This window comes from Squalius cephalus (assembly GCF_949319135.1).
Source record: "Squalius cephalus genome assembly, chromosome: 2".
Taxonomy (NCBI): Eukaryota; Metazoa; Chordata; class Actinopteri; order Cypriniformes; family Leuciscidae; genus Squalius; species Squalius cephalus.
Window position 1 is genome coordinate 48,917,534 of NC_137123.1, and position 24,741 is coordinate 48,942,274.

At 36.6% G+C, this 24,741-nt stretch overlaps 1 protein-coding gene across 1 annotated transcript in view; it reads left to right on the top strand.

Moving 5' to 3' along the window:
- The first annotated feature begins 525 nt into the window (after positions 1 to 525).
- frmpd1a (FERM and PDZ domain containing 1a) overlaps positions 526 to 24,741 on the top strand; it is a 34,968-nt gene continuing 10,752 nt past the window's right edge. Inside the window, exons 1-7 of the mRNA XM_079850462.1 lie at positions 526 to 849; positions 10,287 to 10,718; positions 21,046 to 21,150; positions 21,261 to 21,424; positions 23,107 to 23,209; positions 23,401 to 23,446; positions 24,629 to 24,733. Of these exons, the coding sequence (XP_079706588.1) occupies positions 21,050 to 21,150; positions 21,261 to 21,424; positions 23,107 to 23,209; positions 23,401 to 23,446; positions 24,629 to 24,733 (519 nt within the window). The 5' untranslated portion in view covers positions 526 to 849; positions 10,287 to 10,718; positions 21,046 to 21,049. The remainder of the gene's footprint in view (positions 850 to 10,286; positions 10,719 to 21,045; positions 21,151 to 21,260; positions 21,425 to 23,106; positions 23,210 to 23,400; positions 23,447 to 24,628; positions 24,734 to 24,741) is intronic.

Here is a 24,741-nt window from a genome sequence, read left to right on the forward strand (position 1 = left end):
CACTACATCTCACAATAACTTTTAAATCTGAGGGGTGAGGTTTAGTTTTGGGCATAGAAAATTAGGGAATCAGACACATCACAGCGATAGTCAAGACTGTTTGTCTAAATAAAAGTACACAGAGTAAGTAAAATAGTTAAGAATAATGTATTTATAGGTCTATGGATTTGGGGGGGAAAGGCCAGAACTCAGTAACTGAACACACACACAAACATACAATGGCTAATATTGTGCATTTATATTTTGAATGTGAATTATATAAATTAATTATAGTGATCGATTTTTACTTTTGAGCCATTTGATCTTCATTTGTTTTGTCAGATATCTTGATTTCGTCTGAAGATATGCAGAGAAGTGTGTGTGTGTGTGTGTGTGTGTGTGTGTGTGTGTGCATGTGTGTGTGTGTGTTGTTGTTGTTAATAAACTAAAAATAATAGGCCTATAATTTTATTAAACAATAAATTAAATGAAAGTGTAATTGTATAAAAAAAATTCGTTTCATTTTTTTTTTTTTTTTTCACCGATGCTTCGACAATGAGAGAACGACAGCGCGCACGCCCAACAATGGCATGATGCAATATAACCTTCAAAAAGTGTATATATGCGTTTATTTTAGGTTTTAATGGTGCAGTCTGTCAGAGAGAGAGAGAGAGAGAGAGAGAGAGAGAGAGAGAGAGAGAGAGAGAGAGAGATAGACTGATCAGGCGCTGAAAGCAGATTAAACGGTTCAACTGAAGTGCGTCTGTGAAACTCCATCGGACTAACCCGTCTTCACTTTATTTATTTACCGTCCCAATGACTCTTCGCAAGGCGATTGATAGTTCGTGAAAATGTTACTCTTCATGTAAGGTGAGTGATTGCACACCATATAAATATTGTTCGCAAACGTTGTGATGTGAAGATGAAGGCGCGTCTCTGACTGGACGAGGTGAATTAGACAGATTAAAGGGAATTAACGTAAGTGAATGACAGTTTCAATCGCTCTAGCAGCGTTTATAGAGAAACTTGTGTATGTTTGATTGCATAACTGCAATACAAATAGGAATTTTTTTTTTACAGATGCTTTTTTGTAGGCGCTTATTTGTTGCTCATGTCTGACCAAGAAAACATGTTTTATTACTATAATAACATAGTAATAGCATAACTATTGGTCTTTTCTAGCCGTCTGATACAGAGATTCTGCACCACAGACAATATTATTACATTAGCCTATCTTCTTACAGCATTTCAGGGAATGCCAGATAACCTTGTTTATTTGAGAGAGAAATGAATTCAGCGCTTCCTTTGATAAATGGGGCTTATAAAAAAAAAAAAAAAAAAAATATATATATATATATATATATCATTAGTTATAGCAAGCCAAAAGGTGCCCAATTCATATAGCCTAGTGTCTGGATGATTCAGGGAATTTGGCAGTTGACAGGCATCAGTACAATTAGTATACAATAGAGGTATATTGTCCAAGATCCGCAGCACGTTTTCTAAAACTTCATTCATTTGATTGATGTACTTGATTTATTTTTACCATTTTGTTGCAAACATTACACAACACTGTTATAATAATAAAAATTATTGTGAAAACAAGGGCAGAAATCAGACAGGAGATCCGGCAGGCTTCAGAAAGGGCCATAATTCATTTATGCTGTTATTTTTAGGAGCAGCTGAATACTGTGAATTCTTGATGCCTTGTAATTGTAAACTTACCAAAACAGACCGTGCTTAGATGTCTGTCACTTATTTAAAACCTAATAATCTAGTGATGCTATGCTCAGTAAGACCAAATAATAAGGCACATGCACATAAAATAATGCTTAAAACATCCTGATGCAACTGTGATCTTTGCCCTATGATAACACACTCTTCATAGCACATCTGTCTTTCGGGCATGAAGCAGCATTTTACAAGCAGCTAACAGCTGAAATTGGGGGATTTGTGCCAATATTCATTTAAGTGGCTCTTGGAGCGGGAGATCTACAACAGGAACTGATCTGATTACGCATATAAAAGTGACTGAAACCCCCAGGGCAAATGACAGCTCCGGTTACAGACACCAAATGTAGCACACACATTTGTGCATGGAAAAAGAAAATCACACATCCATCCAAAGACACCGACTTTGTTCCCAATTACCAGTATTTGGCCTTAAATTATTATTTGGGGAGAGGTAGAGACATTTACTGTGTCTATTTATATTCAACATTGATTTCATCAGAATTTACTGCGTGTAAATCACAAGAATAGGTTTTGTGTATATGCAAAAATATCAATTGAAAACAACAACCAAATAAGCTCAAATTAAAACCTAAAGTTCAGCTACATGTTTCATTGTCCCTCATAAAAGTAAAATAAGCCATATTAGTATATGTCATATATTTACACTACTGTTCAAAAATGTTATTTTTGAAATAATTTATTTTTTCATTTTTCTGTTTCAAATAAATGCTGTTCTTTCTATTCAAAGAATCCTGAAAATATTATATCAAGGTTTCCACAAAAATATTAAGCAGCGCAACCATTTTTAGCATTGATAATAATCAGAAATGTCTCTTTTAGAATGAATTTTAGAATGATTTCTGAAGGATCGTGTGACACTGAAGACTGGAGTAACATTTGGCTGCTGAAAATCTAGCTTTGCTATCACATAATTGTAATATTTCATAAAATTACTGTTTTGATGTATTTTATGATCAAATAAATACAGCCTTGGTGAGCATAAGAGACTACTTCCAAAAACTTTAGAAAACCTATTATATAATATCAAATGTCTTATGTTGGGCCACCATGTGATGCCTCTGGAACTCATTCCATTTGTTTCCTCATTTGGTGTTTTGATGATGGTGGTGGAGAGCGTTGTCTAGTACATCAGGTTGAGATTTGGTTACTGAGAAGGATATAATGTGATTCACATAACTGTTTCCTCGTCAAACCATTCAGTGACCCCTTGCACCCTATGGATGGGGGCATTGTCATCCTGAAAGAGACCACTCCCATTAGAATAGATATGTTTCATCATAGGATAAAGGTGATTGCTCAGAACAGCTTTGTATTGATTTGCAGTGACCCTTCCCTCTATGGGTTCAGTCGGTCCTACACAATCCCAGCAAAATGCATAGCATAGCCCATGAACTTTCTTTTAATATGTCGCTCTTCTGTATATGGGTTGCTTATATATATATTATATTACTCTAATGGACTTGCTATCAAAGTATATAAATACATTGGCGTGAAACTATACACATTTTATTATGGGCTTCAAATGCAACACTTAGTTTTATACATTATGTATGCTCTATCCACCATGCGGTTATTGCTCTGAACAACGCGGAAGACCCCTGACATAGAGTTTAGTTAGCCCTTTATTCTGATGTCAGTATAGTGATCTTAGATTGCAGTATGTTTTTCCTACTAACAATTTCTCTCAATTTTCATTGATATTTACAAAATAGGAAATGCTTCAGGAAATGCTTATATGCTAATTTAATGCATATAGCTAGTCCAATAGACAAGCTTAACAATCTTACTGATATGCATACTATTTTTTAGTTGTAGAAAATCTCTTAAAGGTCCCATTCCATGGATTATTTTAATTATTTTATAATGTTTCCAGGGGTGCCCTTATAATGTTAGTATGTTTTTTAGATCAAAAATTGTTATAATTTAGAAATAAAAGGCATATTTCCTAGCCTGATTTCATTCCCTGGTTTGAACACTCTGTTTGAAGGGGCGTGTCTGCTGTGAGACTTCAGTGTAAACGCCCTCTACACAGAAGAAAACATAAAACAAGAAATTATATCATATAGAGAGGTCCCCTGCAGACACTCATGACGGTCTGTCTGTCACAATTATGTTCTATTAGTTTCACTTTCATGGACTTTTAGGCTGAATCTGAAATCGCCCCCTAAACCCTCATTCACTATTCCCTAGGTTAGTCCACTAATACTGTTCACTTGAAGGAGTGAATGAAAATGAGTGTGTGGATTCGGACAGCCGTTGAGCTTACATTTGTTGTACACTCATTATTGCAGTGCAATGTGAGATTGAATAAGTGCACTCAATAATGTCCACTATGGTTTCGGACACCACTACAAATGGCTGTCCCTTCAAATAACACCCTATTTGAGGGTATAGGGGGTGATTTCGGATTCAGCCTTAGTTTGTTTATCGTTAGTTTCTTTGTTCTAGTTTCTCGCCATACCTTAGTTTCCATGGACTCTTATTCAATCATCACAGCTGTTCGTTATTTTGTCATTACCATTGCACTAGCTATTGGATTAGCCTACTTGAGTTTGTTTTAATAATAAATACTTTGTTCTGCAACCTTTTTGAATCATCTTCATCTGGACTAAAATGTGACACTGTCAAAGTCAACAAGTCTCTTAGATTATTAAATAATTTAGGCTAACTTTTTATGAAAAGGCAATTTTAGTCCAGGTTGTAAAAATATCATCTGGTGCAACCCCCCAAAAACCTAATGATATTTATGAATGAATACTCTGTGATATTTGTAAAAAAGTTTTACCTTGGAAAAACTTATTTTAAAACATTTTGATTAAGATTTGCACATGCACATGTATTCAAGGACAATATTGTTTTCTACTTGATGGTTGGACATGACATTTGTATGTCATTAAAGTGAAACGTTTCTTGATACTGGAACAAAGGTTTTTTAAAATTCTATGAAACCAAAAACTTGGTTAAATGTTAGTAAATTTGGTACAATCTTTAAAAAAGATTTGTCCTTTATTGTTGACACTCTTAAATCATTAACCTTAAAATAATTGACCCTGGAATAATACATGTTAATAATTGCATTGTAAAGCACCACATTTATCAAATTGTTAGTGAGTGTAACTATATAATGTCATTTTATGTAAACAATTGTTATGTTAACAATTCCGTATATAAAGCACATGTATAAAACAATAAACCTAGTCAAACTAAACATTGAGATGACACGTAACTAAAGCTCTTTATAGGGAAAAGAAAAGATGATGCATTTCCTGTTCTAAGCCACATCTCTCCCCTCGTGCTAAGACTCCCAGAAGCCAAGATCCAAAGAACAAATAATGCACACACAGTCACATGCAACTTCCCCAGTTCGTCTTTCTATGTTCTTATTTAGCATCTCTTTCTCTTCCTTCAACCTTATCATCTTCCCAGCTTTCTCTATCTCATTCTTTTCCCTTCTATCTATACATCTTTTTCTCATTTTCTCAATTCTCTTCCATTCACCCTTTACTTATAACCCCCGATCACCACATGCAGTGGTCAGATCATGCTGCTCTGCCACTCTTTCACTGTCTTTTTGTTTTGTTGTGCCTGTGTGTGTGAGTGGCGAGGCAGCATTAAGATACATTATTAAAGCTGTGCACTCTGTGGCTTGCTCTCTCTCTCTCTCTCTCTCTCTCTCTCTCTCTCTCTCTCTCTCTCTCTCTCTCTCTCTCTCTCTCTGCAAGTCTGAAAGAAGTGTTTAAGGGCAATGATAGGATTACTAAAGTGTTTAAGAGTTTGAAGGATGCATGCAGTGCTGGGAACTTCATAAATATACATCTGCTCAAACAACCCATATAGCGAACAAATCAATCAAAACCATTACCGGTCTACAGTGCTATCAATTTTTAAAAGATTTAATTTTTTTTTTTTTTTTTTTTGAAGAAAAAAATTATAAACATTTCATGGATTCAGTCTTTTTCATTCATCCATTGTAACTAGTCTCATTGTTCAACGTCCATCTGTATTGCATTGTTTAAAATCTTTCGTTTGAGAAAGACACAGTAATGGCAAAAAAACAAAAATAAAATAATGGCACTGAAAGATTCTGATAAGGCAGGCTGTGGTTTTTGGGAGAAAAATAGCGCTGAGAGAAGGATAAACTAACAAAAGCAGAGAACAAGCGAGTGAGAGGGAGAAAGAGAGCTGTGTTCTCTGTTTTTACTGGGATACATTAATTATTCAATAGCTAGGAGATGAAAATGTTCAGAGGGGACTCCGACAGCCCTGATGGTTCTGTCTCTCTTTCTCTCTCTTAATTTCCTCCTCAGACTTCCATTGTCACTTTATCAGTGTTAAGGAAGCTACTTTGTAACTGATTCTCTATAAGCTTCCCATAACTCAAAATAGATCATTATAGTCAAACTAGCCTTTTGAAAACACTGAAGAATTAGCTAACTTTATGTTATTCAAGAGGGAAGTATCCTTTTAATAATATCAGATTATATAATGTATTTTTACAAGCACAAAGGTTTAAATCATTATTATAATCATTACAAATCTTTATTAAAAGATTCTTAACTGTAAATACCCAAATTGCGATGTAAATCCAACAAGCTGTGAAAGGTGCTTGATAGTCCTATGCTCATCTAACATCTTCAAATACAACATCATGGACAAACACCAAAGAACATTCATAACATGATTGATTTGGAAAACACTTACAGACAATGCCTTTTTCAAGTGTAAATAAAGTATGGATGGAGATAGATATTATGCTCTCTCAAATGCCTCACAACAAAATGGCTTAACAGCACATGCTCTACTTAAATAGGGGGATATTACATAGGGGTTGCTAAATTGCAAACTGGAGCAGGGAACAGCATACAAAAAAGGAAAACAGTAACGAACAACAGCATTTAAAGTTGCGGTAATCGATTTCTGAGAAACACTGTTGATATTTTAAATCAACCCAAACAAACACACTCCTCCTTTCATTAGCTCCGCCCCCAAGATGCACAAACTCCCAATGCAAGGATGTCTCTTTAGCTGAAGCAAAGCAAAATAACGCTTAGTGAAAAATAAACCAAAAATGGCGAATGAACGACAAGGAAGAACAAAAAATTAACATTCAGTACACAAGAGTATATACAAGCAAGAGTTTGTTGTTAGTTCATTGTTAGTCACCAGCAGCACACCAGCTCAAGACAAACAATAACATTCAAAACTGCATAATTTGTTTCTGTGAAATATAGCAAAACCAATGTTACTCACGCATGGAGCAGAAACAATGCAACCTTGGCGTCCGTTTTCAAGCCTTCCCGCTTAGGTCTTTCCTTGCTGGAAAGCTTTTCTAATATTAAGAGGGGGTCTAAAGCTCTTGCCTTATCACAACCATTTTTCCCCCCAGTGATATTCCTCTGACCTTTTCTCTTTTGTAATGTCTATGCCAAGTGTGTTGTGGTGCTCGATCCGATCCACTTTCAACAGCGTTTCTCAGAAATTGCTTACCACACCTTTAACTAAATATTTAGTTACGTAAAAGACGTAAAATGCTATGAAGGAACTTTTATGCATATGGGGCTTCAAATAAATTAGGTTCATTTTAGTGAATCAGTTTGTTCAGGTGGCTATATATTTCCATTTCCATTTAGAATTATATTTGGTAAATGCTTTTATCAAGAGACTTTGCATTTTATCAGTTTATGCATTTTCTAGGAATTTAACCCAAGACATTGGCGTTGCTAGCACCATGCTCTCTAATGTTTAAATGACAGGAATGAGCTACTCCTAGGGTTGCCACCTTTGATTTGTGAAAAACCGGGACACTCAGATGATTTTTTTTGTTGTTGTTGGAGTGGAGTGGTGGTTGTTTTTGCGTGATTTTCCAGCGCTGTTTCTCTAGCTGTTTTATTGACCCTTTCCGCGGTTGAAAAACACTGATTGATCGATATTATGTATGATGAATATACATTTCGGTAAGTTGTACTGTTTTTTTTAACATTGTTCATTCGTGTTTATTTACTATTAGCTAGAGATGATCGGTTCACGTGCCGCTAGGGATCTTTCAAGTCACATTTACAAACGCCAAAACGGTGTTTATTGTTTGAATTTCGTAATAAAATTGACAGAATCTGAGAGGTGAGATTTTTTTTATATCATAAGTAACTTGCTCTGTCTAGTCTGTCGGTCTCCGTGTCCTCTTTGCTTTGCGATTTTTCTGTGCGTGAGAAAATGGATGTGTGGCGTGAGAGCGTGTGAAAAGTGTCAATTGCGTGTGGCAGCTCTACAGTAACAGTAGAAGGAAACGGTTTAATTTGAAACCAGGAAATTCTACTTTAGAAGTACATTTTCACAAAAAAACGTCGCTCAAAAAAGAGAACAATCCCTGGAAAACTGGGACGGGTGGCAATGCTAGCTACTCCATGTACATCAAACACGTCACATGGAAGATTAGTGGAAAACCATTGTTGTAGCTCAAAAAATAAATAAGAGAATGTTACCAATAATGCCAAGGTCATGGTTTTGATTTCCAGGAAATATACATGAACTAAAAAATATAAAAATATTCCTTGAATGCAATGCAAATGCTGTAGGCAAAAGCTAAAATGAGATGCAGGGTCTGTGGACAGGCCATTTCAGGCTGAGATGAATTAACGGCCAGACTGAGTTTTATGGTTTGATAAAGGTAGACAAGATGTGTTGAGGCAAGTTGTTTCAAGCCAGTATGAATTTCTTTCTTCTGCTGAACACAGTAACCAGGTAACCAGACAGTTGATGTACCCCATTGACTTATAGGGGGGAAAAAAATACAATCAATGGGGTATCAACTGTTAAGTTAAGTCTTTTGTGTTCAGCAGAAGAAAGAAATTCATACAACAACTTGAGGGAGAGTAACTGATGACAGAATTTTCATTTTCAAGTGAACTATCCCTTTAAGGGATGCAGGTGTATATGGCATATGGTCTGTATGGGGTTACATTCTGGCCATTATACAACAACAAACTGGATAAGCAGTGATAAGGAAAAGACCTTATTTTCCTTTTAAACAAAAAGAGAAAGCCTTTATTAGCATCGCTTTGGATTAGCATATTAGATGATTGCAGTATTGGCAAAACATTATGCACTTATATAATACAGTTGTAGGAAATAAATAAAATGGAGTAAAAGAAACACAATACAATACACAAAGAAATACTGTTGTTACAATATCCTTCCTCATTTAAACAAGAAATAAAATGCTTTTCATTGAGAGAGCTCTTTCAATTAAACAAACCTTTGTGGTACAACAGCTTTGAACATCAAACATAGGCTATTGCAACCTAATGTGACTATTCATTTAATTGGTACCTCCTTGCCAGATCTTTAGTAAGGCCCTTTTGGTAATGTCTAATTTCCCTTTTAGCATATGATTGAACAGGTGGATAGGGTAAAAAGAAATGTAAAAAAATAATAACCAATAGATATTACCACACTTCCACTTGACTGGTTAAGAAATGCAAATATTTTTGTATTACAGGTTTTGTAAAGTGTTATGTTCAAATATGCAAATAAGGAATAATCGAATTAAATATGCACTAATTTGCATACATTTCCAGAACAGAAATCCAGGTTCAAAATTCTAATTTTCATGACAAAATATTAGCCTACTTAACCACTGTTCTCTACTAAAAGAGTGAGGTATACTACCAGTGTTGGGGGTAACGCATTACAAGTAAAGTGAGTTACGTAAACAGACTACTTTCTTAAAGTATCTGGTAAAGTAGCACATTACTTTTAAATTTACAACTAAATATCTGAGTTACTTTTTCAATGAATTATATCAGTGAAATGAACAGAAATGAATAAAAACAGTGAAATGCAAACCTACAATCAGTGATGAATTTCACAAATATACAGTACTTTATGTATTTAATCTCACTTTATTAACCAATTTGCTGCTGACCTTTGATTATTCATTTCAACAATACTAATAAGCAAAAATGACTTTACCTGCGCCCTATTCCTTTGCAATCCAGAATGACAACACAGCTGAAAGTTTTGTTTGAGCTGCGCACTCTGTACAGGAGTGAATTTGCATTTCCTTCAGCCTGAGGCTTATTAATTTCACTTTTGTTGCATAAGGGCTTTACATTTGCCAAAAATAGAACTTAATTGGTATTTAAAATCAAACAAGTAAACCCAGCACAGATCAGGAAAAGTAACTCAAAAGTAAAGTAACGTATTCGTACATTTTTTAGGGAGTACTTTTTAAAAGTAACTTTCCCCAACATTGCATACTATGGGAAATGTCTCAGGCGTAACTGACCACAGATAAAACACTCCTCACTCCAAGCAAAATCGACCCTGCTCATCACACAGACAAAAAAAAACATCATGTGTAGCGATGTTACCATGATGGCTAATCTATGAACTGTTCATTTCTCTTCAAGTTGAGAAAGAATAAGAATGATGCAATAGTGGCAGTGAATTATAATACTGTGAGAGTTGTCTTCTTTGGTCAGTTAGGCAGGAATCGTTTCTCATTGTGAGATTAAAAAAACCAACATCAGATAACATATGTGTCTTTTTGATAGAGCTGAGGACCCCTTGGAGCACCCACCATGGCAACAAAGAAGAGTCCATGTCTGATGCAGAGGACCAATGGATCAAGAAGAAAACAAAGCACCTGCACTCTCTGGAATTCATTACTGATGAAAAAAGACTTCTGAATCTTTCTCTTTGCTCATATTAACCTCAGAATTTTCAGGTCCAAAACATCCATATAGATGCAGTGCAAATGGATAGGACAAAAACTTCAAAATCCCTTACACTGCATATATGTATTCTGAGCTTGCCAATGAAATAAAGACGTTTATTTAAATTTAGGTGTCAATTTAACAGACTGAGGCACTGAAAAGACAAAAAATGAGTAGACCAAAATGATCAAATGAATGCTTTGAAGAATTGGTGATGCAGTCCAAGGAAAAGTTCCTCTTCAATGGGGCGACATATTATCTGACTTTAAGGTAAGTGTAGAGTGTGTATTTGTGTCTGTGTGTACTAGTGTATCCATAGTGTTAGGTGTTTACATGTGCATATGGCTCAGTGTGTGACGCAATTACACTTTGTCACAGCCTTTAGAAACCTAATCCAATTAGAATACTTGTCAGTAACCTTTGGGTCAACTGTCTGTAACTCTCTGTGCATGTACACTCTAAAAAGTCCAATGGGTCCAATGTTAATATGAAGAAATCTTCTGTATTTTTTTTACAGGTGTTTTCCCGTAATTAGAATTTTGCATTGCACAGTGTGCATGAAATGGATTGTTGGGTTAGGGTTAGGGTTAGGGTTAGGTAGTCTTTTCTTCCTTATTGTGAAGTATATCTGAGTGAAACGGCTTCTGGAACGAGAATTTTTTTTAGAGCATGACTTGATTTTGTCTTCGGGAATTGAATCATAGGAAGTTGCCAGTTTGCAGTCAGTTGTGGGGGATATTTAGTCCTTCCCCTCCCCCGAGATGTACTTTATTTAAGCTGCACCATTTGTTCAAGGCAGAACGTAGCTAGTAGTTCGTAAGCTCTCGTAAGCAGCATTCGAACTTCAGTTTATCCTTGATTCTAACTTATTTTTCCCTAATGAAACAAATGGTAAATCGTGGTACAACAGTTTGTCACTGGGGCAATACCCTTAAAGGGACATCTTTGTATCTTATTTACCCGTAAAAGTAGTACTTAAGGGTACATATTACTAGCCTGGTTCTACCAGACTCTCGTACATTTCATTTGTACAGAGAGTCTGGCCTCTCTCCATTGAGAAACGTTTACTTCCTTGTAGGCGGGTTCTCTGTTATAGTTCAAAACTATTGGATCTGGCCAGAGTCACTCAGGATCTGCCATAGCCAATCGCTAACGTGTGGTTGTGACGTATGTCATGCGCCGAAACCGGCCGGAAACAACAAGTCCAAATGTTCAGAGGATTATGTTTAGAATAAGATGTCTGTCAACGAGAGCTGCAGGTTTTGTTCATCGAATTTAAAAGTTCAAGGAACAATTGTAAATTCTAAATGTATATTTGACACTAAGGACAGTGATGTATTCAGTCAACTGTCGAAGCTGGGTCTAATCATTAACAATACGCCGCTGCGGTCGTTTCGGATCTGCCGCAAATGCTCTACAGCAGGGATCACCAATCTCGGTCCTGGAGGGCCGGTGTCCTGCAGAGTTTAGCTCCAACCAGCTCCAACACACCTGTTTGAAAGTTTCTAGTATGCCTAGTGAGACCTTGATTAGCTGGTTCAGGTGTGTTTAATTGGGGTTGGAGCTAAACTCTGCAGGACACCGGCCCTCCAGGACCGAGATTGGTGAACCCTGCTCTACGGTGATCACCAGGCTACTACCAGCAAACATTGTTCTTGCTCCGGCTTTAACTTCTGTATATTCGGCAGTTTTGCAACAACAGACCGAATAGCTTTTCTCACGTCTTTCTCCGCTGCCATTACTGAACTCCAACTCAAACTGACGCACTACATCAACGTCATCGTTCTCAGCCACTCCCTCTGTTCGCTGATTGGTCCTACAAACAATTGATTTCTGGAAACCTAAGAATATACAGCAGTCCCAGACGTAGTACTGAAGCTAAATGACATTGAGCGGAAGTGCGTAGGAGGGCGCAGCCAGGCTAACATATTACCACACTAAGGTACTAAAATGCACCTTTTAGAGGTGGATAAGATACAAAGTTGTCCTGCTGTTTCATTAGGGGCCAAGCACTGAAAGTGCGTAGGCACTTCTTGAAATCGTTGGCGTGTATGGCAGCTTTCGGGAAAGTTATGAAATTTGGCACACAGATAGAGGATAGTCTGAACTGTCACCATAGCAAATTTGGAGTCTCTAACTCAATACTTCTAGCGCCACCATCTGTCCAAATTTTCACTCATGTTCATGCTAATAACTTTAGAAATAAAATAATTTTTTTCCTCTGATGCCTTAGCTCAAGCTGATGTGATTGCATCCTATGGCATCATTTTTCGTCATGAAAATTTGTCTGCCATTTTGAATTCTCTGAAAACTTTTTCGAACTCCTCCTAGGCCGTTGCTCTGATTTTCACAAAAATGTAACCAGATCATCTTCAGACCATGCCCAAAAAAAATTATGGAATTCATGTTGATTCGTCACACCGTTGTTAAATAGCACGCAAACTAATTTTACATAGCGCTTGCGAAAACAGACATAAGGCTGTATCTCCGCAACGCTTTATCGTATTTAGACCAAACTTGGTACGTCATCACAAGCGTGACCTGAGGCTACATGCTGCGTTTCGGCGCAGCGACACCTACTGGTCCGCAGATAAGAAAAAAAAAAACGAAAGTGGTCTAGATTCAGGGCATCCTGTCGAGTCGACTGATATCCAATGTCTGATGATTTCCATATCAAAAACGTCGGCCATTTTGAATTTTGTACCAAAATGCTGTATTTTATGAACGCATGAACGTATCGTTATGAAACTCGGTATGGGTCATCAGTATGTGTGGAGCCCGAGAAGTTTCAAACCAGCGCCACCTAGTGGTAAGATTAAATGTTCTAATGCTTAAAACTCTGGGTGTGAATGACTGATTTTCACGGGAGTCATCTCCTTAGATTCCTGAATCCTTGCTGAGTCCAACGATGCCAAACATGCGCCTTACGGTTTGTGTAGCGTTGTGATTTAGGGCTTAAAAAACATTTGCCAGTCTCTTCAAACCGTTAGACAGATCGAGACAAAACCACCGTAGGAAGTTCGAAAACATAGGTCGTTGGCTAAATGGCAATGCCCAAATGTCAAAATATTAATAGTAAGTGGAAATAAAATGCAAACAAAGTCAGGTGTGGGTAATTTTTTATGTGTTTATACATATAAATGTATATAACTCCAAAAAGAAATGAGATATTTTCACCAAATTTGACACACACTTCTATGGGTTCACTCTAAGGACACATAAAAAAATTGTGGGATTGTGCCTCTTGTTGGCGCTATAATAGAACAAAACATGAAATTGCCATTGACTTCAATACAGTATTGTGTTATAAAAATTGTATTCTTTATGAACGCATTAGCGTATCGTTACGAAACTCGGTATGAACTTTATAAAAAAGTTATAACAAAATTTCCAAAAATGCTAAAAACCTATTGTACTGACACTGGTCTTAAGGTTTGTCATTGTCACCTCACTCTGACCACAACACATACATTTTGTAACTGTGCCACTTATTGGTTGAAAGTGATAATCCATTTTAGTTAATATATATGATTTTGCAGCCATTTTGCCTAAATTCATCTTTAAATGTCATAAATTGCTCCTTGTTGCAGTTGGTCTGACACTCCCAGCCATGTTGTCATGTCTTATCGTCTTCTTTGCACTTGGCCCCGATAATGGCTGCTTGCAGCTGTATTTCCAATTGTTACTTCAGGTCGGAGGCTTCCGTAAATATTTAGTAGTGCATAAGTTGTATCTTAGTACCCCTTTACGCCAAATTGTAATTTGTGCAAAGCTGGTGCAACCAGCCCCTGATTTTGTTCTTATATACTGTACAGTATAGCATATAATGATACTTACCATCAGCACTGTCTGTAAGTGATTTTTGAGAGACAGACTTGTTGCGATACATCTGATGTATGTAACTGCGTTGGACACTTTTAGCCTGCTGAAAGATCTATTACAAGCTAGGATCGTGATAGACTAAGTGTACATTTTTAAGCTATTTAGCTGTGCTCAGTGCTAACGTTACATAGTCCACTGCCTGTAATCCTCCCATGTGAATGTCAATGAATTGTAGACAATTCTTACGTTAAATAGTCAAACCAAGCCATTAGCGTTAGCTGCCCATGCTAATGATGGAGTACAGCCATTATCTCTCAGAGAGAGCATGGGCAGACCTTTTTATGAGGGAACATGGGCGTAAGGGGGAATTAAACCCCACTCTATAGGCCACTAATCTAATCGAGAGAGAGAGAGAGAGAGAGAGAGAGAGAGAGAGAGAGAGAGAGAAAGAGAGAGAGAGAGAGAGAGAGAGCAGTCAACTGAAATGTTTCATTGTGAAATTCATTGAATATGGGCCCCTATATCTAAATGCTACAACACAGACTTAGTTCCTGGATCCAGTTTAGTGAGCAGTTCACAGAAATTGAATCCCTCTATCTTTAGTATATAATGTAATCTTAAGATTTTGCAGTGAGAAGAGGCCTTACGTTTAGAAGATCCCCATTGACCAAGAGGCTGCTGAAGCATATCATGAATAAAATATATTAAATAGTGCTGAAAAGGTAATGAGATTTGTATAGGAAAACCTCAACAACATTTCGTGCTAATCCTCTTGAAGACCGGTTGAGAGAGGGGAGGTGATTGGTATCCTTAAGTGACTAAGCTTTACAGAGAGAATTAAAGGAAGGGATCTATGGATGACTACCTGGCACACCTTTGTATTTAAAATAAATAGAGAGTTGTTGTTTTTTAGTGAACAACGTTCTTTGGTAAAATAGCTACTTATATGTTATTGTCATTTATTATTAAACTTATCAATATTTAATCAGGAAACAATAATGCTTATGATTTGCAAACTGATTTGTTGCAGTACAGTGGAAAAAAAGGCATGTGCATCATGGTCAAGCGGTGTTTTTCTTTATCCATAATGCAAACCGCCTGAGGTACAAACTGCTTTGGAAACTCTTCAGAGAGCAAATTATAATATTCTCTCTCTCTCTCTCTTTCTCTCTCTCTCTCTCTCTCTCTCTCTCTCTCTCTCTTGTGCATTATTTGCGTAGGCAAGTAAATTGTAATGTTCTGAAATTATGATTTAGTTATTTAAAAAAAGTAAAGATCAGGGGGAAAATTTAAAATAATTCAAAAGTATGTCAGAATCAGAATCGTTAAATTCCCCATGAATTATATCTAATCAGCTGTGTTAATTCTTGTCAATGAATGTTACAGCAGCAGTATGTAACTTTTTCTAAGTTAAAATGTGATGCTTTATTGTGGCCTCAGTTGAGCTGAGATTAGATAAACAAAAAACTGTAACCTTATTAAACTAATGGTATTAGAATTGTCACCTGACACTAATGAAAATCTGCCCCAGTAATCTTTAATTGTTAAATAAAATACCTTAGCCTAGAGCAAAGCAGTTGGGTTGTGCTCTATAGGGAGGTAGAAATGTCATTAATTTTCACAATACATAAATAGATTTTTAGTGATTTAGTCATTATAAATCATTTAGAACACACCTAGCATACGCTCTGAAGTTGTTATTGCATTCAGCATTTTCACCAAATTATGTTTACAAACTAAACCATTGCAAATGATGTAATGGTTACTGAAGACTCTTCAGGCTAATTCACACCGCGTCAACAGACGGCAACAGTCAGAGTCTGTTGGAGCTTATTTTCGCAGATTGAACATGCTGAATTGGATTTAGAATGTCTGAGAAGTGACGTGCTGTAATCCGGTGATTGTCGGCATTGGTCTGCGTCTGTCAGTGCAGTGTGAATTGGCCTTTAAACTACTTAAATATTCATACATTTTGCAATAAACATATTCACGGTCATGTTTAGTTTCATTGTCTTGTTTAGTTTCTAGTCATGGTTTTCTTTGTTTCTGTTTTCCTGTGCTTGTATTTTTCATTAGTTGGTTTCAGATTAGCCCACGCCTGTTCATTATCATCCTCAGTGTATTTGAGCCCTCTGCTCCTTTAGTTCATTGTCTTGCATTAATGTTTTTGGATTGTGTTTTGTAGTATTGTTCTCTGTGTTTTTTAAAGTCTGGGTTTCGTTCATTCTGCGTCACGCATCTCGTCTTTGGATTTTAACTACATGCACCCCTGACAACTTATAAATCTATTGTATTTTATATGTATGAATAATGACTATAATTAAATTGATTTATAGTGAACTGTCGTTTTAGATACAGTTACATAATTATCATTGTGTGGTGGTTATTTGCTTCACAAAAGATGCTTTATATATGTAAATAACTCCCACTGCGTCATAGTGTTGACTAGGTATGTCACAATATCAGATTTTTCACTTTACAATTATCGTGGCCAAAGGAATTCACAATAATGGTATATCGTGATATCTATTGAAATCTAGTATAGTATTATATACAGTGATAAAGGCTATGTTGATTGGCATTGCATTATAAATATTAAGAGTTCAGATGCAAAAGCCTCTAAGTGCCCTCTGAAATTTTCTTCTAGAATGATCATTTTTATCAAGCCTGTATATTTAAGTTTAAGCCTGTATAATATACGAGCTTTATAAAAATTATCATTCTAGAAGATAATTTCAGATGGCACTTAGAGGCTTTTGCATCTGAACTCTTCATATACATTATCCTTATGAAAATACCCGAGATGGCTTGAAGAACACAGATAAACCATAATACTGTTGCAATGGTATGTTTATTCTCTTCATGTTTAATCTGACAAAATGGCTCTATCTGCATGTTACAGTAATTGCCGAATGTCTTTATCCGAATGTCTAAAGCGCACGGCGCAAGTGCAGTTAGGGCGTTTCCAAATCCACTTTTGCTAGTTTAACGACGGGAAAAATGGTCGGCGCCCCCGGCTCATGGTCTAAAAGGGTTGTCCCTATTCTCTTAATGAGTAATGGGTGTGTTTTGGGCGTTACGTGCAAAAAAACAATCAGAGTGTAATTTCCCATTCCCTTAAAAAGGCAGTTGTCCCGTGGTGGATTCGCTATTTACATGGCGGAATTTGCAAGCGGAAAGACTGAACACGTCTCCAAAGAGCAAACGGATCTGTTGTGCGCGAGGAAAGCGCACAAGCAGACCATCTACCGGGACAAACCGTATTCCACCATATCTTTATGTACACAATATTAATCTTTTACATTGTAATCCTTTTAGCAGGATTACTAGCCGCAGCCATATCACCCTGTAGCCCAAGACTGGTTGCCCACTGAAGCTAAGCAGGGCTGAGCCTGGTCAGTACCTGGATGGGAGACCTCCTGAGAAAACCAGGTTGCTGCTGGAAGAGGTGTTAGTGAGGCCAGCACGGGGCGCTCACCCTGTGGCCTGTGTGGGACTTAATGTCCCAGTGTAGTGATCGGGATCGGGATTATTGATCGGGTAAGCTGGTGTGTGGTGGGCGTTCTGGTGCAATATGGCTGCCATCGCATCATCCAGGTGGATGCTGCACATTGGTGGTGGTTGAGGAGATTCCCGCTTCCAAGTAAAGCGCTTTGAGTACCCAGAAAAGTGCTATATAAATGTAATGAATTATTATTATTATTTTTATTTTTAATATTTGGCTACTAGTTCTGCTGCGCTGCCCTGTGTGTGTAATAAGCAGAGTGTACACAAGTTCTGGACCTGCCTATAGGCGCAGATTACTAACGCGCTCTTTAAATAACAAAAAAAATATTGCGACCACTTTAGACCAGGTTTTTGTTAGTCAAAACATTGAGGTGCCGAATTGCACCAGGTGTATGATAGGGCCCCTAGTCTTGCATAGCCAGACCTTCAGACTAATGGCAGACAGTTTTCATTGACCAAGGACCACCCAGAAGTCAAGTGAAGGGTCTGTTGATCATCTGCCACCTGTTGAAGTGGAGTTGTAATATTTTGAAGTTTTTTTGGTGTCCCACTTTATCATTATCTCCCCAGTATTATGTATAAATACATTCAGTACTATATGCGTGTAAGGAAGATGGGCAATACAGCTTCTGGCATCCCCACTTCCTCATCTACCGCTGCTTGTTGTGGAGTAGTGCAGAATGTTATACTCCTTCTGTAATTGTAGTTTTTGTTGTTGTAATTGTAGGAATATGGGTTATTCCACCTCTCACGTCCTGCTTCGTCAGCCATTGTATTCCCAGTATTTAGAATATGGAGGTATATTCCGGGATAAATGTATATGCTTTTTTAATATTTGTATGCAAAGGGTTGCCATACACAGCTGAAGAAGAAGGGCTATTTCGCTTCTAGACACTATGGTGTCTCCATAGTGTTACAAATGTGGAAATAGTACCAATATGCTCCTCCTGTGTTTATAGTATGCACTGGTTGGCATCGGTAAGGAAAGATGGGCAATTCCGCTTCTCCTATATAAATACGGAGATGGAAGTGTATGCTCCTTTTATGTTTGCAGGGACCATGGCAATTATGACTAAATTAAGGGGCTGTTTACACTACACTGTTTTCAAATAAAAACTAAAAACTTTTTATGCATTTTGGGGACCTGAAAACGCAAGCTTTTGAAAACGGGTTTCAAAGTGCAATTTTTTGAAAACGATATCGTTATCGTCTCCATGTAAACAACAAAAATGTGAATTTGTGAAAATGGTGATGTCATGTTCAGTCTGTAGGCGCATAGTGTTTGTTTACAAAGTGACATCGCCAACTACTGGCCTGGCCTGCATAATACAGCTTTTTATCGTTTTCGTGGATCTGTGTGAACTGGGATCATTTTGGACAACGTTGTCATCTGTACATGAAAAACGCAAAGTTTTTTTAGTACATCATTGTTGTGTAAACGTACCCTCAGACAAATGGTTACAAAGAAAATTAAGACTAAACCTAAACAAGACAGAGAAGCTAAACATAACTGTGACAAAATAGTCTTGTAACTTTCTATTTTTCAGATGTTCAAATATGTTTTTGCTTCAAATGAATGGTTATAATGTTGTTGGTTGGTTTGGTTCAAGGATATTTCTATTTCTTGAAAAAGCATCCTCCTGAAAATATTGAAACATAAACAGGGCTTTTGAAAAAGTGGGCGGTCACTATTGTTCACAGCCTGGGCAAATGTTGCACAGTCTGTAACGACTTTGATGTGGTGTACAGTATTGATAACGATGTTGACAGTAGTCAAAATAAATGGAGAGTCAGATCCAAATCCTGTGAAATCTGAGAACATAATGGGACCATGACTCATGATCTCCTGGGATCTCTGTCTATTATTTGTCGCAATATGTAATTTGTCTCTTTGCCATTGTTTGGCCTTCTCTCTGTTCACCATGAGGCTCCAGACTGTCTCTCACATTCCCTAGTGAGAAATACCTCACCATATAGAAGCACCATAAACATCAAAAGCAATTCTGCAACAACACCACAATTTACAGAACCTACAACATAAAGAGAGACAATGTTTCATACTGCTATAAGAGAGGTTGACCGCACATTATTAGTACTGCTGTGCACGCCATTTTGCTTGCAACAGCTATGTCCATTATAAGAGTACATGCTCAACCTGAAGGCCACTGTAAACAGCATGAATACGTTTTGACTTTTATCACTTCTCAGAAAGTGGATAGAGAAATTTACTAACCAGTCATTGTGCACCACCACAGTACTAAAAGTTTGGCTCGTTTCTTCAGCTTAATTCACCTAAAGAGGGGTTTCAATGTTGGCTTAATACACACAAGATATATTACTGTTACAATACAGTTATTATGAACACGAATTACTTAGCAGGTAGTCACATGAAATCAAAATTGACAAATCTTTTTTTTTATTAATGGAATATTGCAGTATTTATTATAAATGATTTATCTGTGCACGTTTTATTTATTTATTATTATTCATGTGCCCTCGTAATCTTTAAATAAAATAATTTCCCCTCCCTCTTGCAGTGACATCTCTTCTGTTCTCTGGTGATGTGTTTACTGGAGTGAGGGTGGGACAGCCTGTCACTTACATGAGAAAGAAAAGACGATCACAACTTCTGTTTCATGCCAACTTTAAGACATATATAAATTAACTTGCCCACATTTATTTTAATATTATGCCTATGACAAATGATCAAATTTATAATTATAATTAAATATAATATAATATAATACTTTTTATACTATTCTCGAAGTACCCCCTTATTATTTAAATATTTTAACAACACAGTCCCATGTTCTCTGATGTTGGTTAACAGTCACATGACATGCAGATAAACAAATAAAATATTTAATCTTTTGATTGTTTTTATTTTTAAATTATTCATTTATTTTATTTGACATTTTTATGTTTTAAATATTAGCTTTTCCATCAACTCACGAACCCCAGTTTGGGAAACCCTGTTATATAAACATCCTATATAGGGAGGAAAGTGTAATGCAATGACGTCAATGAGGACTATGATTGGCTAAAGAGGATATTCTAAAACATGTATATGTGAAACGTCTTAAAACATAAAAAATGTGTGGTAATTTGCAAATGCATATTCAACAATAAATGTGCATTGTATATTCTCTGTATATTGGTTAACGTTAGATATGAGTGATTTTTTTATTTTTTTATATCACTGAAATTATTACCTTATTTTCTTTGCAATAAATAGTGGCCTAATGGTGACCTTTCACCCTGTGTGTAGCTAAATGGAGGAGCGGGACCGCAGTCGCTCACCATCTCGCAGGACCAGCAGAGTAGAACAGGTGGTGGGACGCTGGCTTCGCCGCTCCAGAGAGTCCATCAGCCGGTACCACTCTTTCAATCTAAGAATAATTGTGTGGACAAGTACTTTTACATTTCTTTTTTGTACATTGTGTTCAAATAGCATCACCCATTTCCCTCTCTGTCTGTATATAGCGAGCGTGTGTTAGAAGATGGGCAAGTTGCTGACAATGGCTCCCAGGATCAGAGGAGCTGTCCAATTAGAGTCACTGTTAAGATCCCACTTGACCCCACCCTTAACTCCCATGGCTTCACTGTATCAACACACACTCCACCCCAGGTGCTGGACGTGACAGAAGGTACATTACACCCACAATCATCTCTAAAAATATTCATCAGGTCAAATAGTAAGGTTCTTTCATAATTCTTTATTATCCACCTCACATGTAATGAAAGCATTGAAGCTAAGAACTAGATATTAGCCAGGTGGCCTTGGTTAACTCCAGAGCTCAACTGTGGGACTTCCAAATTCTTATGAATAACATTCACAGGGGTAACAGGCAGGGGACCGTTGGCCATACAGTTCTGAAACGAGATTTTTTGGCGATTTTTGAATCCATTAGATTTTATTTTGGAATAATCCCACAATGATCATTTCTAGATTAGCTTGCTGGCAGGAAAATGCCCATGGACTCCATGAAGATGTCATCGTAATAAGAAGTGGATGACCAGGACTGCATTTCTCAAAAGCATCATGAGCTAAGTTGATCACAGAGACCATTGGTGCGAATGGCTTGCGATGCTTTTGAGAAACGCAGCTTTGGTCTGTTGAGCCATTTGATGGAGCAGGTCTGAGGTCAATTACATTTTGAAGTAAAATTTTGATTATACAGCACACAAGCCCTTCATGAAAATCGATAAAACAGTTACAGTGCATTAGCTACAAAAAAGGTTCCATTACTGCAAAAAGGATACTGCAGTAATATGTTTATTATTAGAATATATTTGAGTCAAATCACAATAAACCTTTAAAAATCATATTTTTATGAAATATTTTAACATTTTTGTAGTGCATTTTGCAGATAATTCTACTAGTGTATATGTATATGATCCCCTATATATATATAGTATAGTATAGTATATAGATATACTTTACAATACAATAAGGTTTCATTTGTTAACATAAACTAACAATAAACAATACTTCTACAGCATTTATTATTCTTTGCTAATGTTAATCTATACATTTACTATTGTACATTTTTTGTATCTGTTAACATTAATGCACTGTGTACATAAACTTTTTTTTTAATAATGTTACAGTAACAAAGGTTAAATATATATTGCTCATTGTTAGTTCATGTTAGTTTAAGGGACAGTCCACCCAAAGATGAAAATTCTGTCATCATGTTGTTCCAAACCTGTATGCATTTCTTTCTTCTGCTGAACACAAAAGAATATATTTTAAAGAATGTTGATAACCAAACCATTTTGGTTCTCATTGTGTTTATTGTCCATGCAATGGAAGTCAATGGAAACCAAAACTGTTTAGTTTTCCACATTCTTCAAAATATCTTCTTTTGTGTTTCAAAGAAGAATGAAAGACATACAGGTTTGAAACGACATGAGGGGGAGTATGATGACAGAATTTTCATTTTTGGATGGGCTATTTCTTTAATGCATTGACTAATGATAACAAATGAGACCTTATTGTAATGTGTTACCTTAAAAACTGTAATCTTTAATAGAGCAATTTAAAAACTGATTAATTTTATAAATGAACATAAGTTTAAGGTTGAAATGTGGCCAAGCAGCTATGTGCATGTATTGCCTGCAATGACAGCAACATGTTGGCTGACTGGTTTGGCACATGGAGCAATGGCTACAGGAAACCCTACTCTTGGAATGGCTGATGCCATCTGGTTACCCCACAGCCAAATGGGATGACATAAACACTCTTTCTCAAACATTCCTTCTCTTCAGCATAATTAAGACAGATTGACAGCTACAGTGTCATGGTATGTTTGTCTGTTTTTTATAGGAGGCCCGGCTGATGGAAAGCTTGTCCCTGGTGACCAACTTTTCAAAATAAACAATGTTGCTGTTGATGATCTATCTACTGAGCAAGCTGCTGACATCATCAGGTATGCGACATGTAAGAGTGTCTATGTGAAACTACAAAATCAGCTGTATCTGGGCTCCCAGATGTCCAGTTTTACCAAATATTTTAGATAATTTTCAAGTGCCAAATGTATCTTCGGAACAAATGGGACATCTGGTGGCTCTAGCTATATGTACCACTAATTCTGTTGTACTCTTTTTCAATTATTTATAGAGAATGTCAGAACACCATAATACTGACAGTCCTGAGAAATACTGTGGTAAGTGTATGTGTGCATATAGTTAGAGACTCACACAAACTGTTACTTCTGATTGGGGAATGGCAGGAGGATGCAGTGTTGTTATGCATTATGGCAGCAGGCGGAAATTACCAAAAAGTATTTTTTGATAGATAACTATTAGAATAATAAAAATTCTACAAATCTCCCAACTCTTATGTGTTCATTTATTAAAACATTTTTTTTTCTAATTTGATTATGCTTTCAGTTTTCAGTAAACCTATTAAATACAAAGCATCAGAGTATATACTGTATATATTTAGGTCCGATGAAGATGACAAAGATGCAAATGGTTCAAAAACAAAAGTATTTATTAAATAAAACAAACTCAGGTAATCCACAGGAATGATGAATAATATGAATGGAGCACAAAGAGGAACTTACATACACAGTGATGATGACTAAATAAACAGGTGAGATGATTTAATGAATGTCCATGACCACTAATAGCTGGCAGGAAACATGAACAAAGGGAACAGGTAACTGAAGAGAAACAAACTAAAAGTCCAAGAAAATTAAACTAAACACACAGATCGTGACAATATACAATTATTCATGGTTTGCAAAGGAGTGGAACAAGAATATTCAGAATGTTTATTCCGAATGATGCAATACAAATGAATTTGTGTTTAACTGAAAAAAAATGTATTGACTTTTATAATTAATAAATTAATACTTTAAATCGACTGTAGTACAATGACAAATAAAAGCTAATCATTTCATTTCGAAAACATGCCTTATAATGTAAATGGCTAAAGTTTGAGACAAGCCCCTGGTTTATTTTGTTAATGCGATTTCAATTAGGTCACACAAAAAGTATAATTATATTTCTATGATAATGCCATTGCATTCTTTGAATACAGTAATCATTCAGTACCATGATGTAAATTAAAGTCCCATGATTGCTCTCTGATACAATTCCTGTAGCATGGTACCACCACAGTACCTTTTTTTGTAGGGTCATAAAGAGGAAATACAGATGGTTTGATCTCAGGATGTCACTCTGTTTGGAAATAATAAATGTTTCTTAGTGACAGACGGGTAAATGTCACAGTCAATGCGAATGCCAGTGTAATTCTGCAATGAATGTTTGTTGAAAGAATATGTCACTGAAGGTCAAACAGGTCCATATTTGTGCTGATTGTCATTATGGCTGTGCCATAGGGGCCAAAGTCGTCCTTCATAACTCCAGAGAAGAGAGCCAAGCTGAAGTCAAACCCTGTTAAAGTGAGGTTTGCAGAGGAGGTGGTGGTCAATGGTCACTCACAGGTTTGACA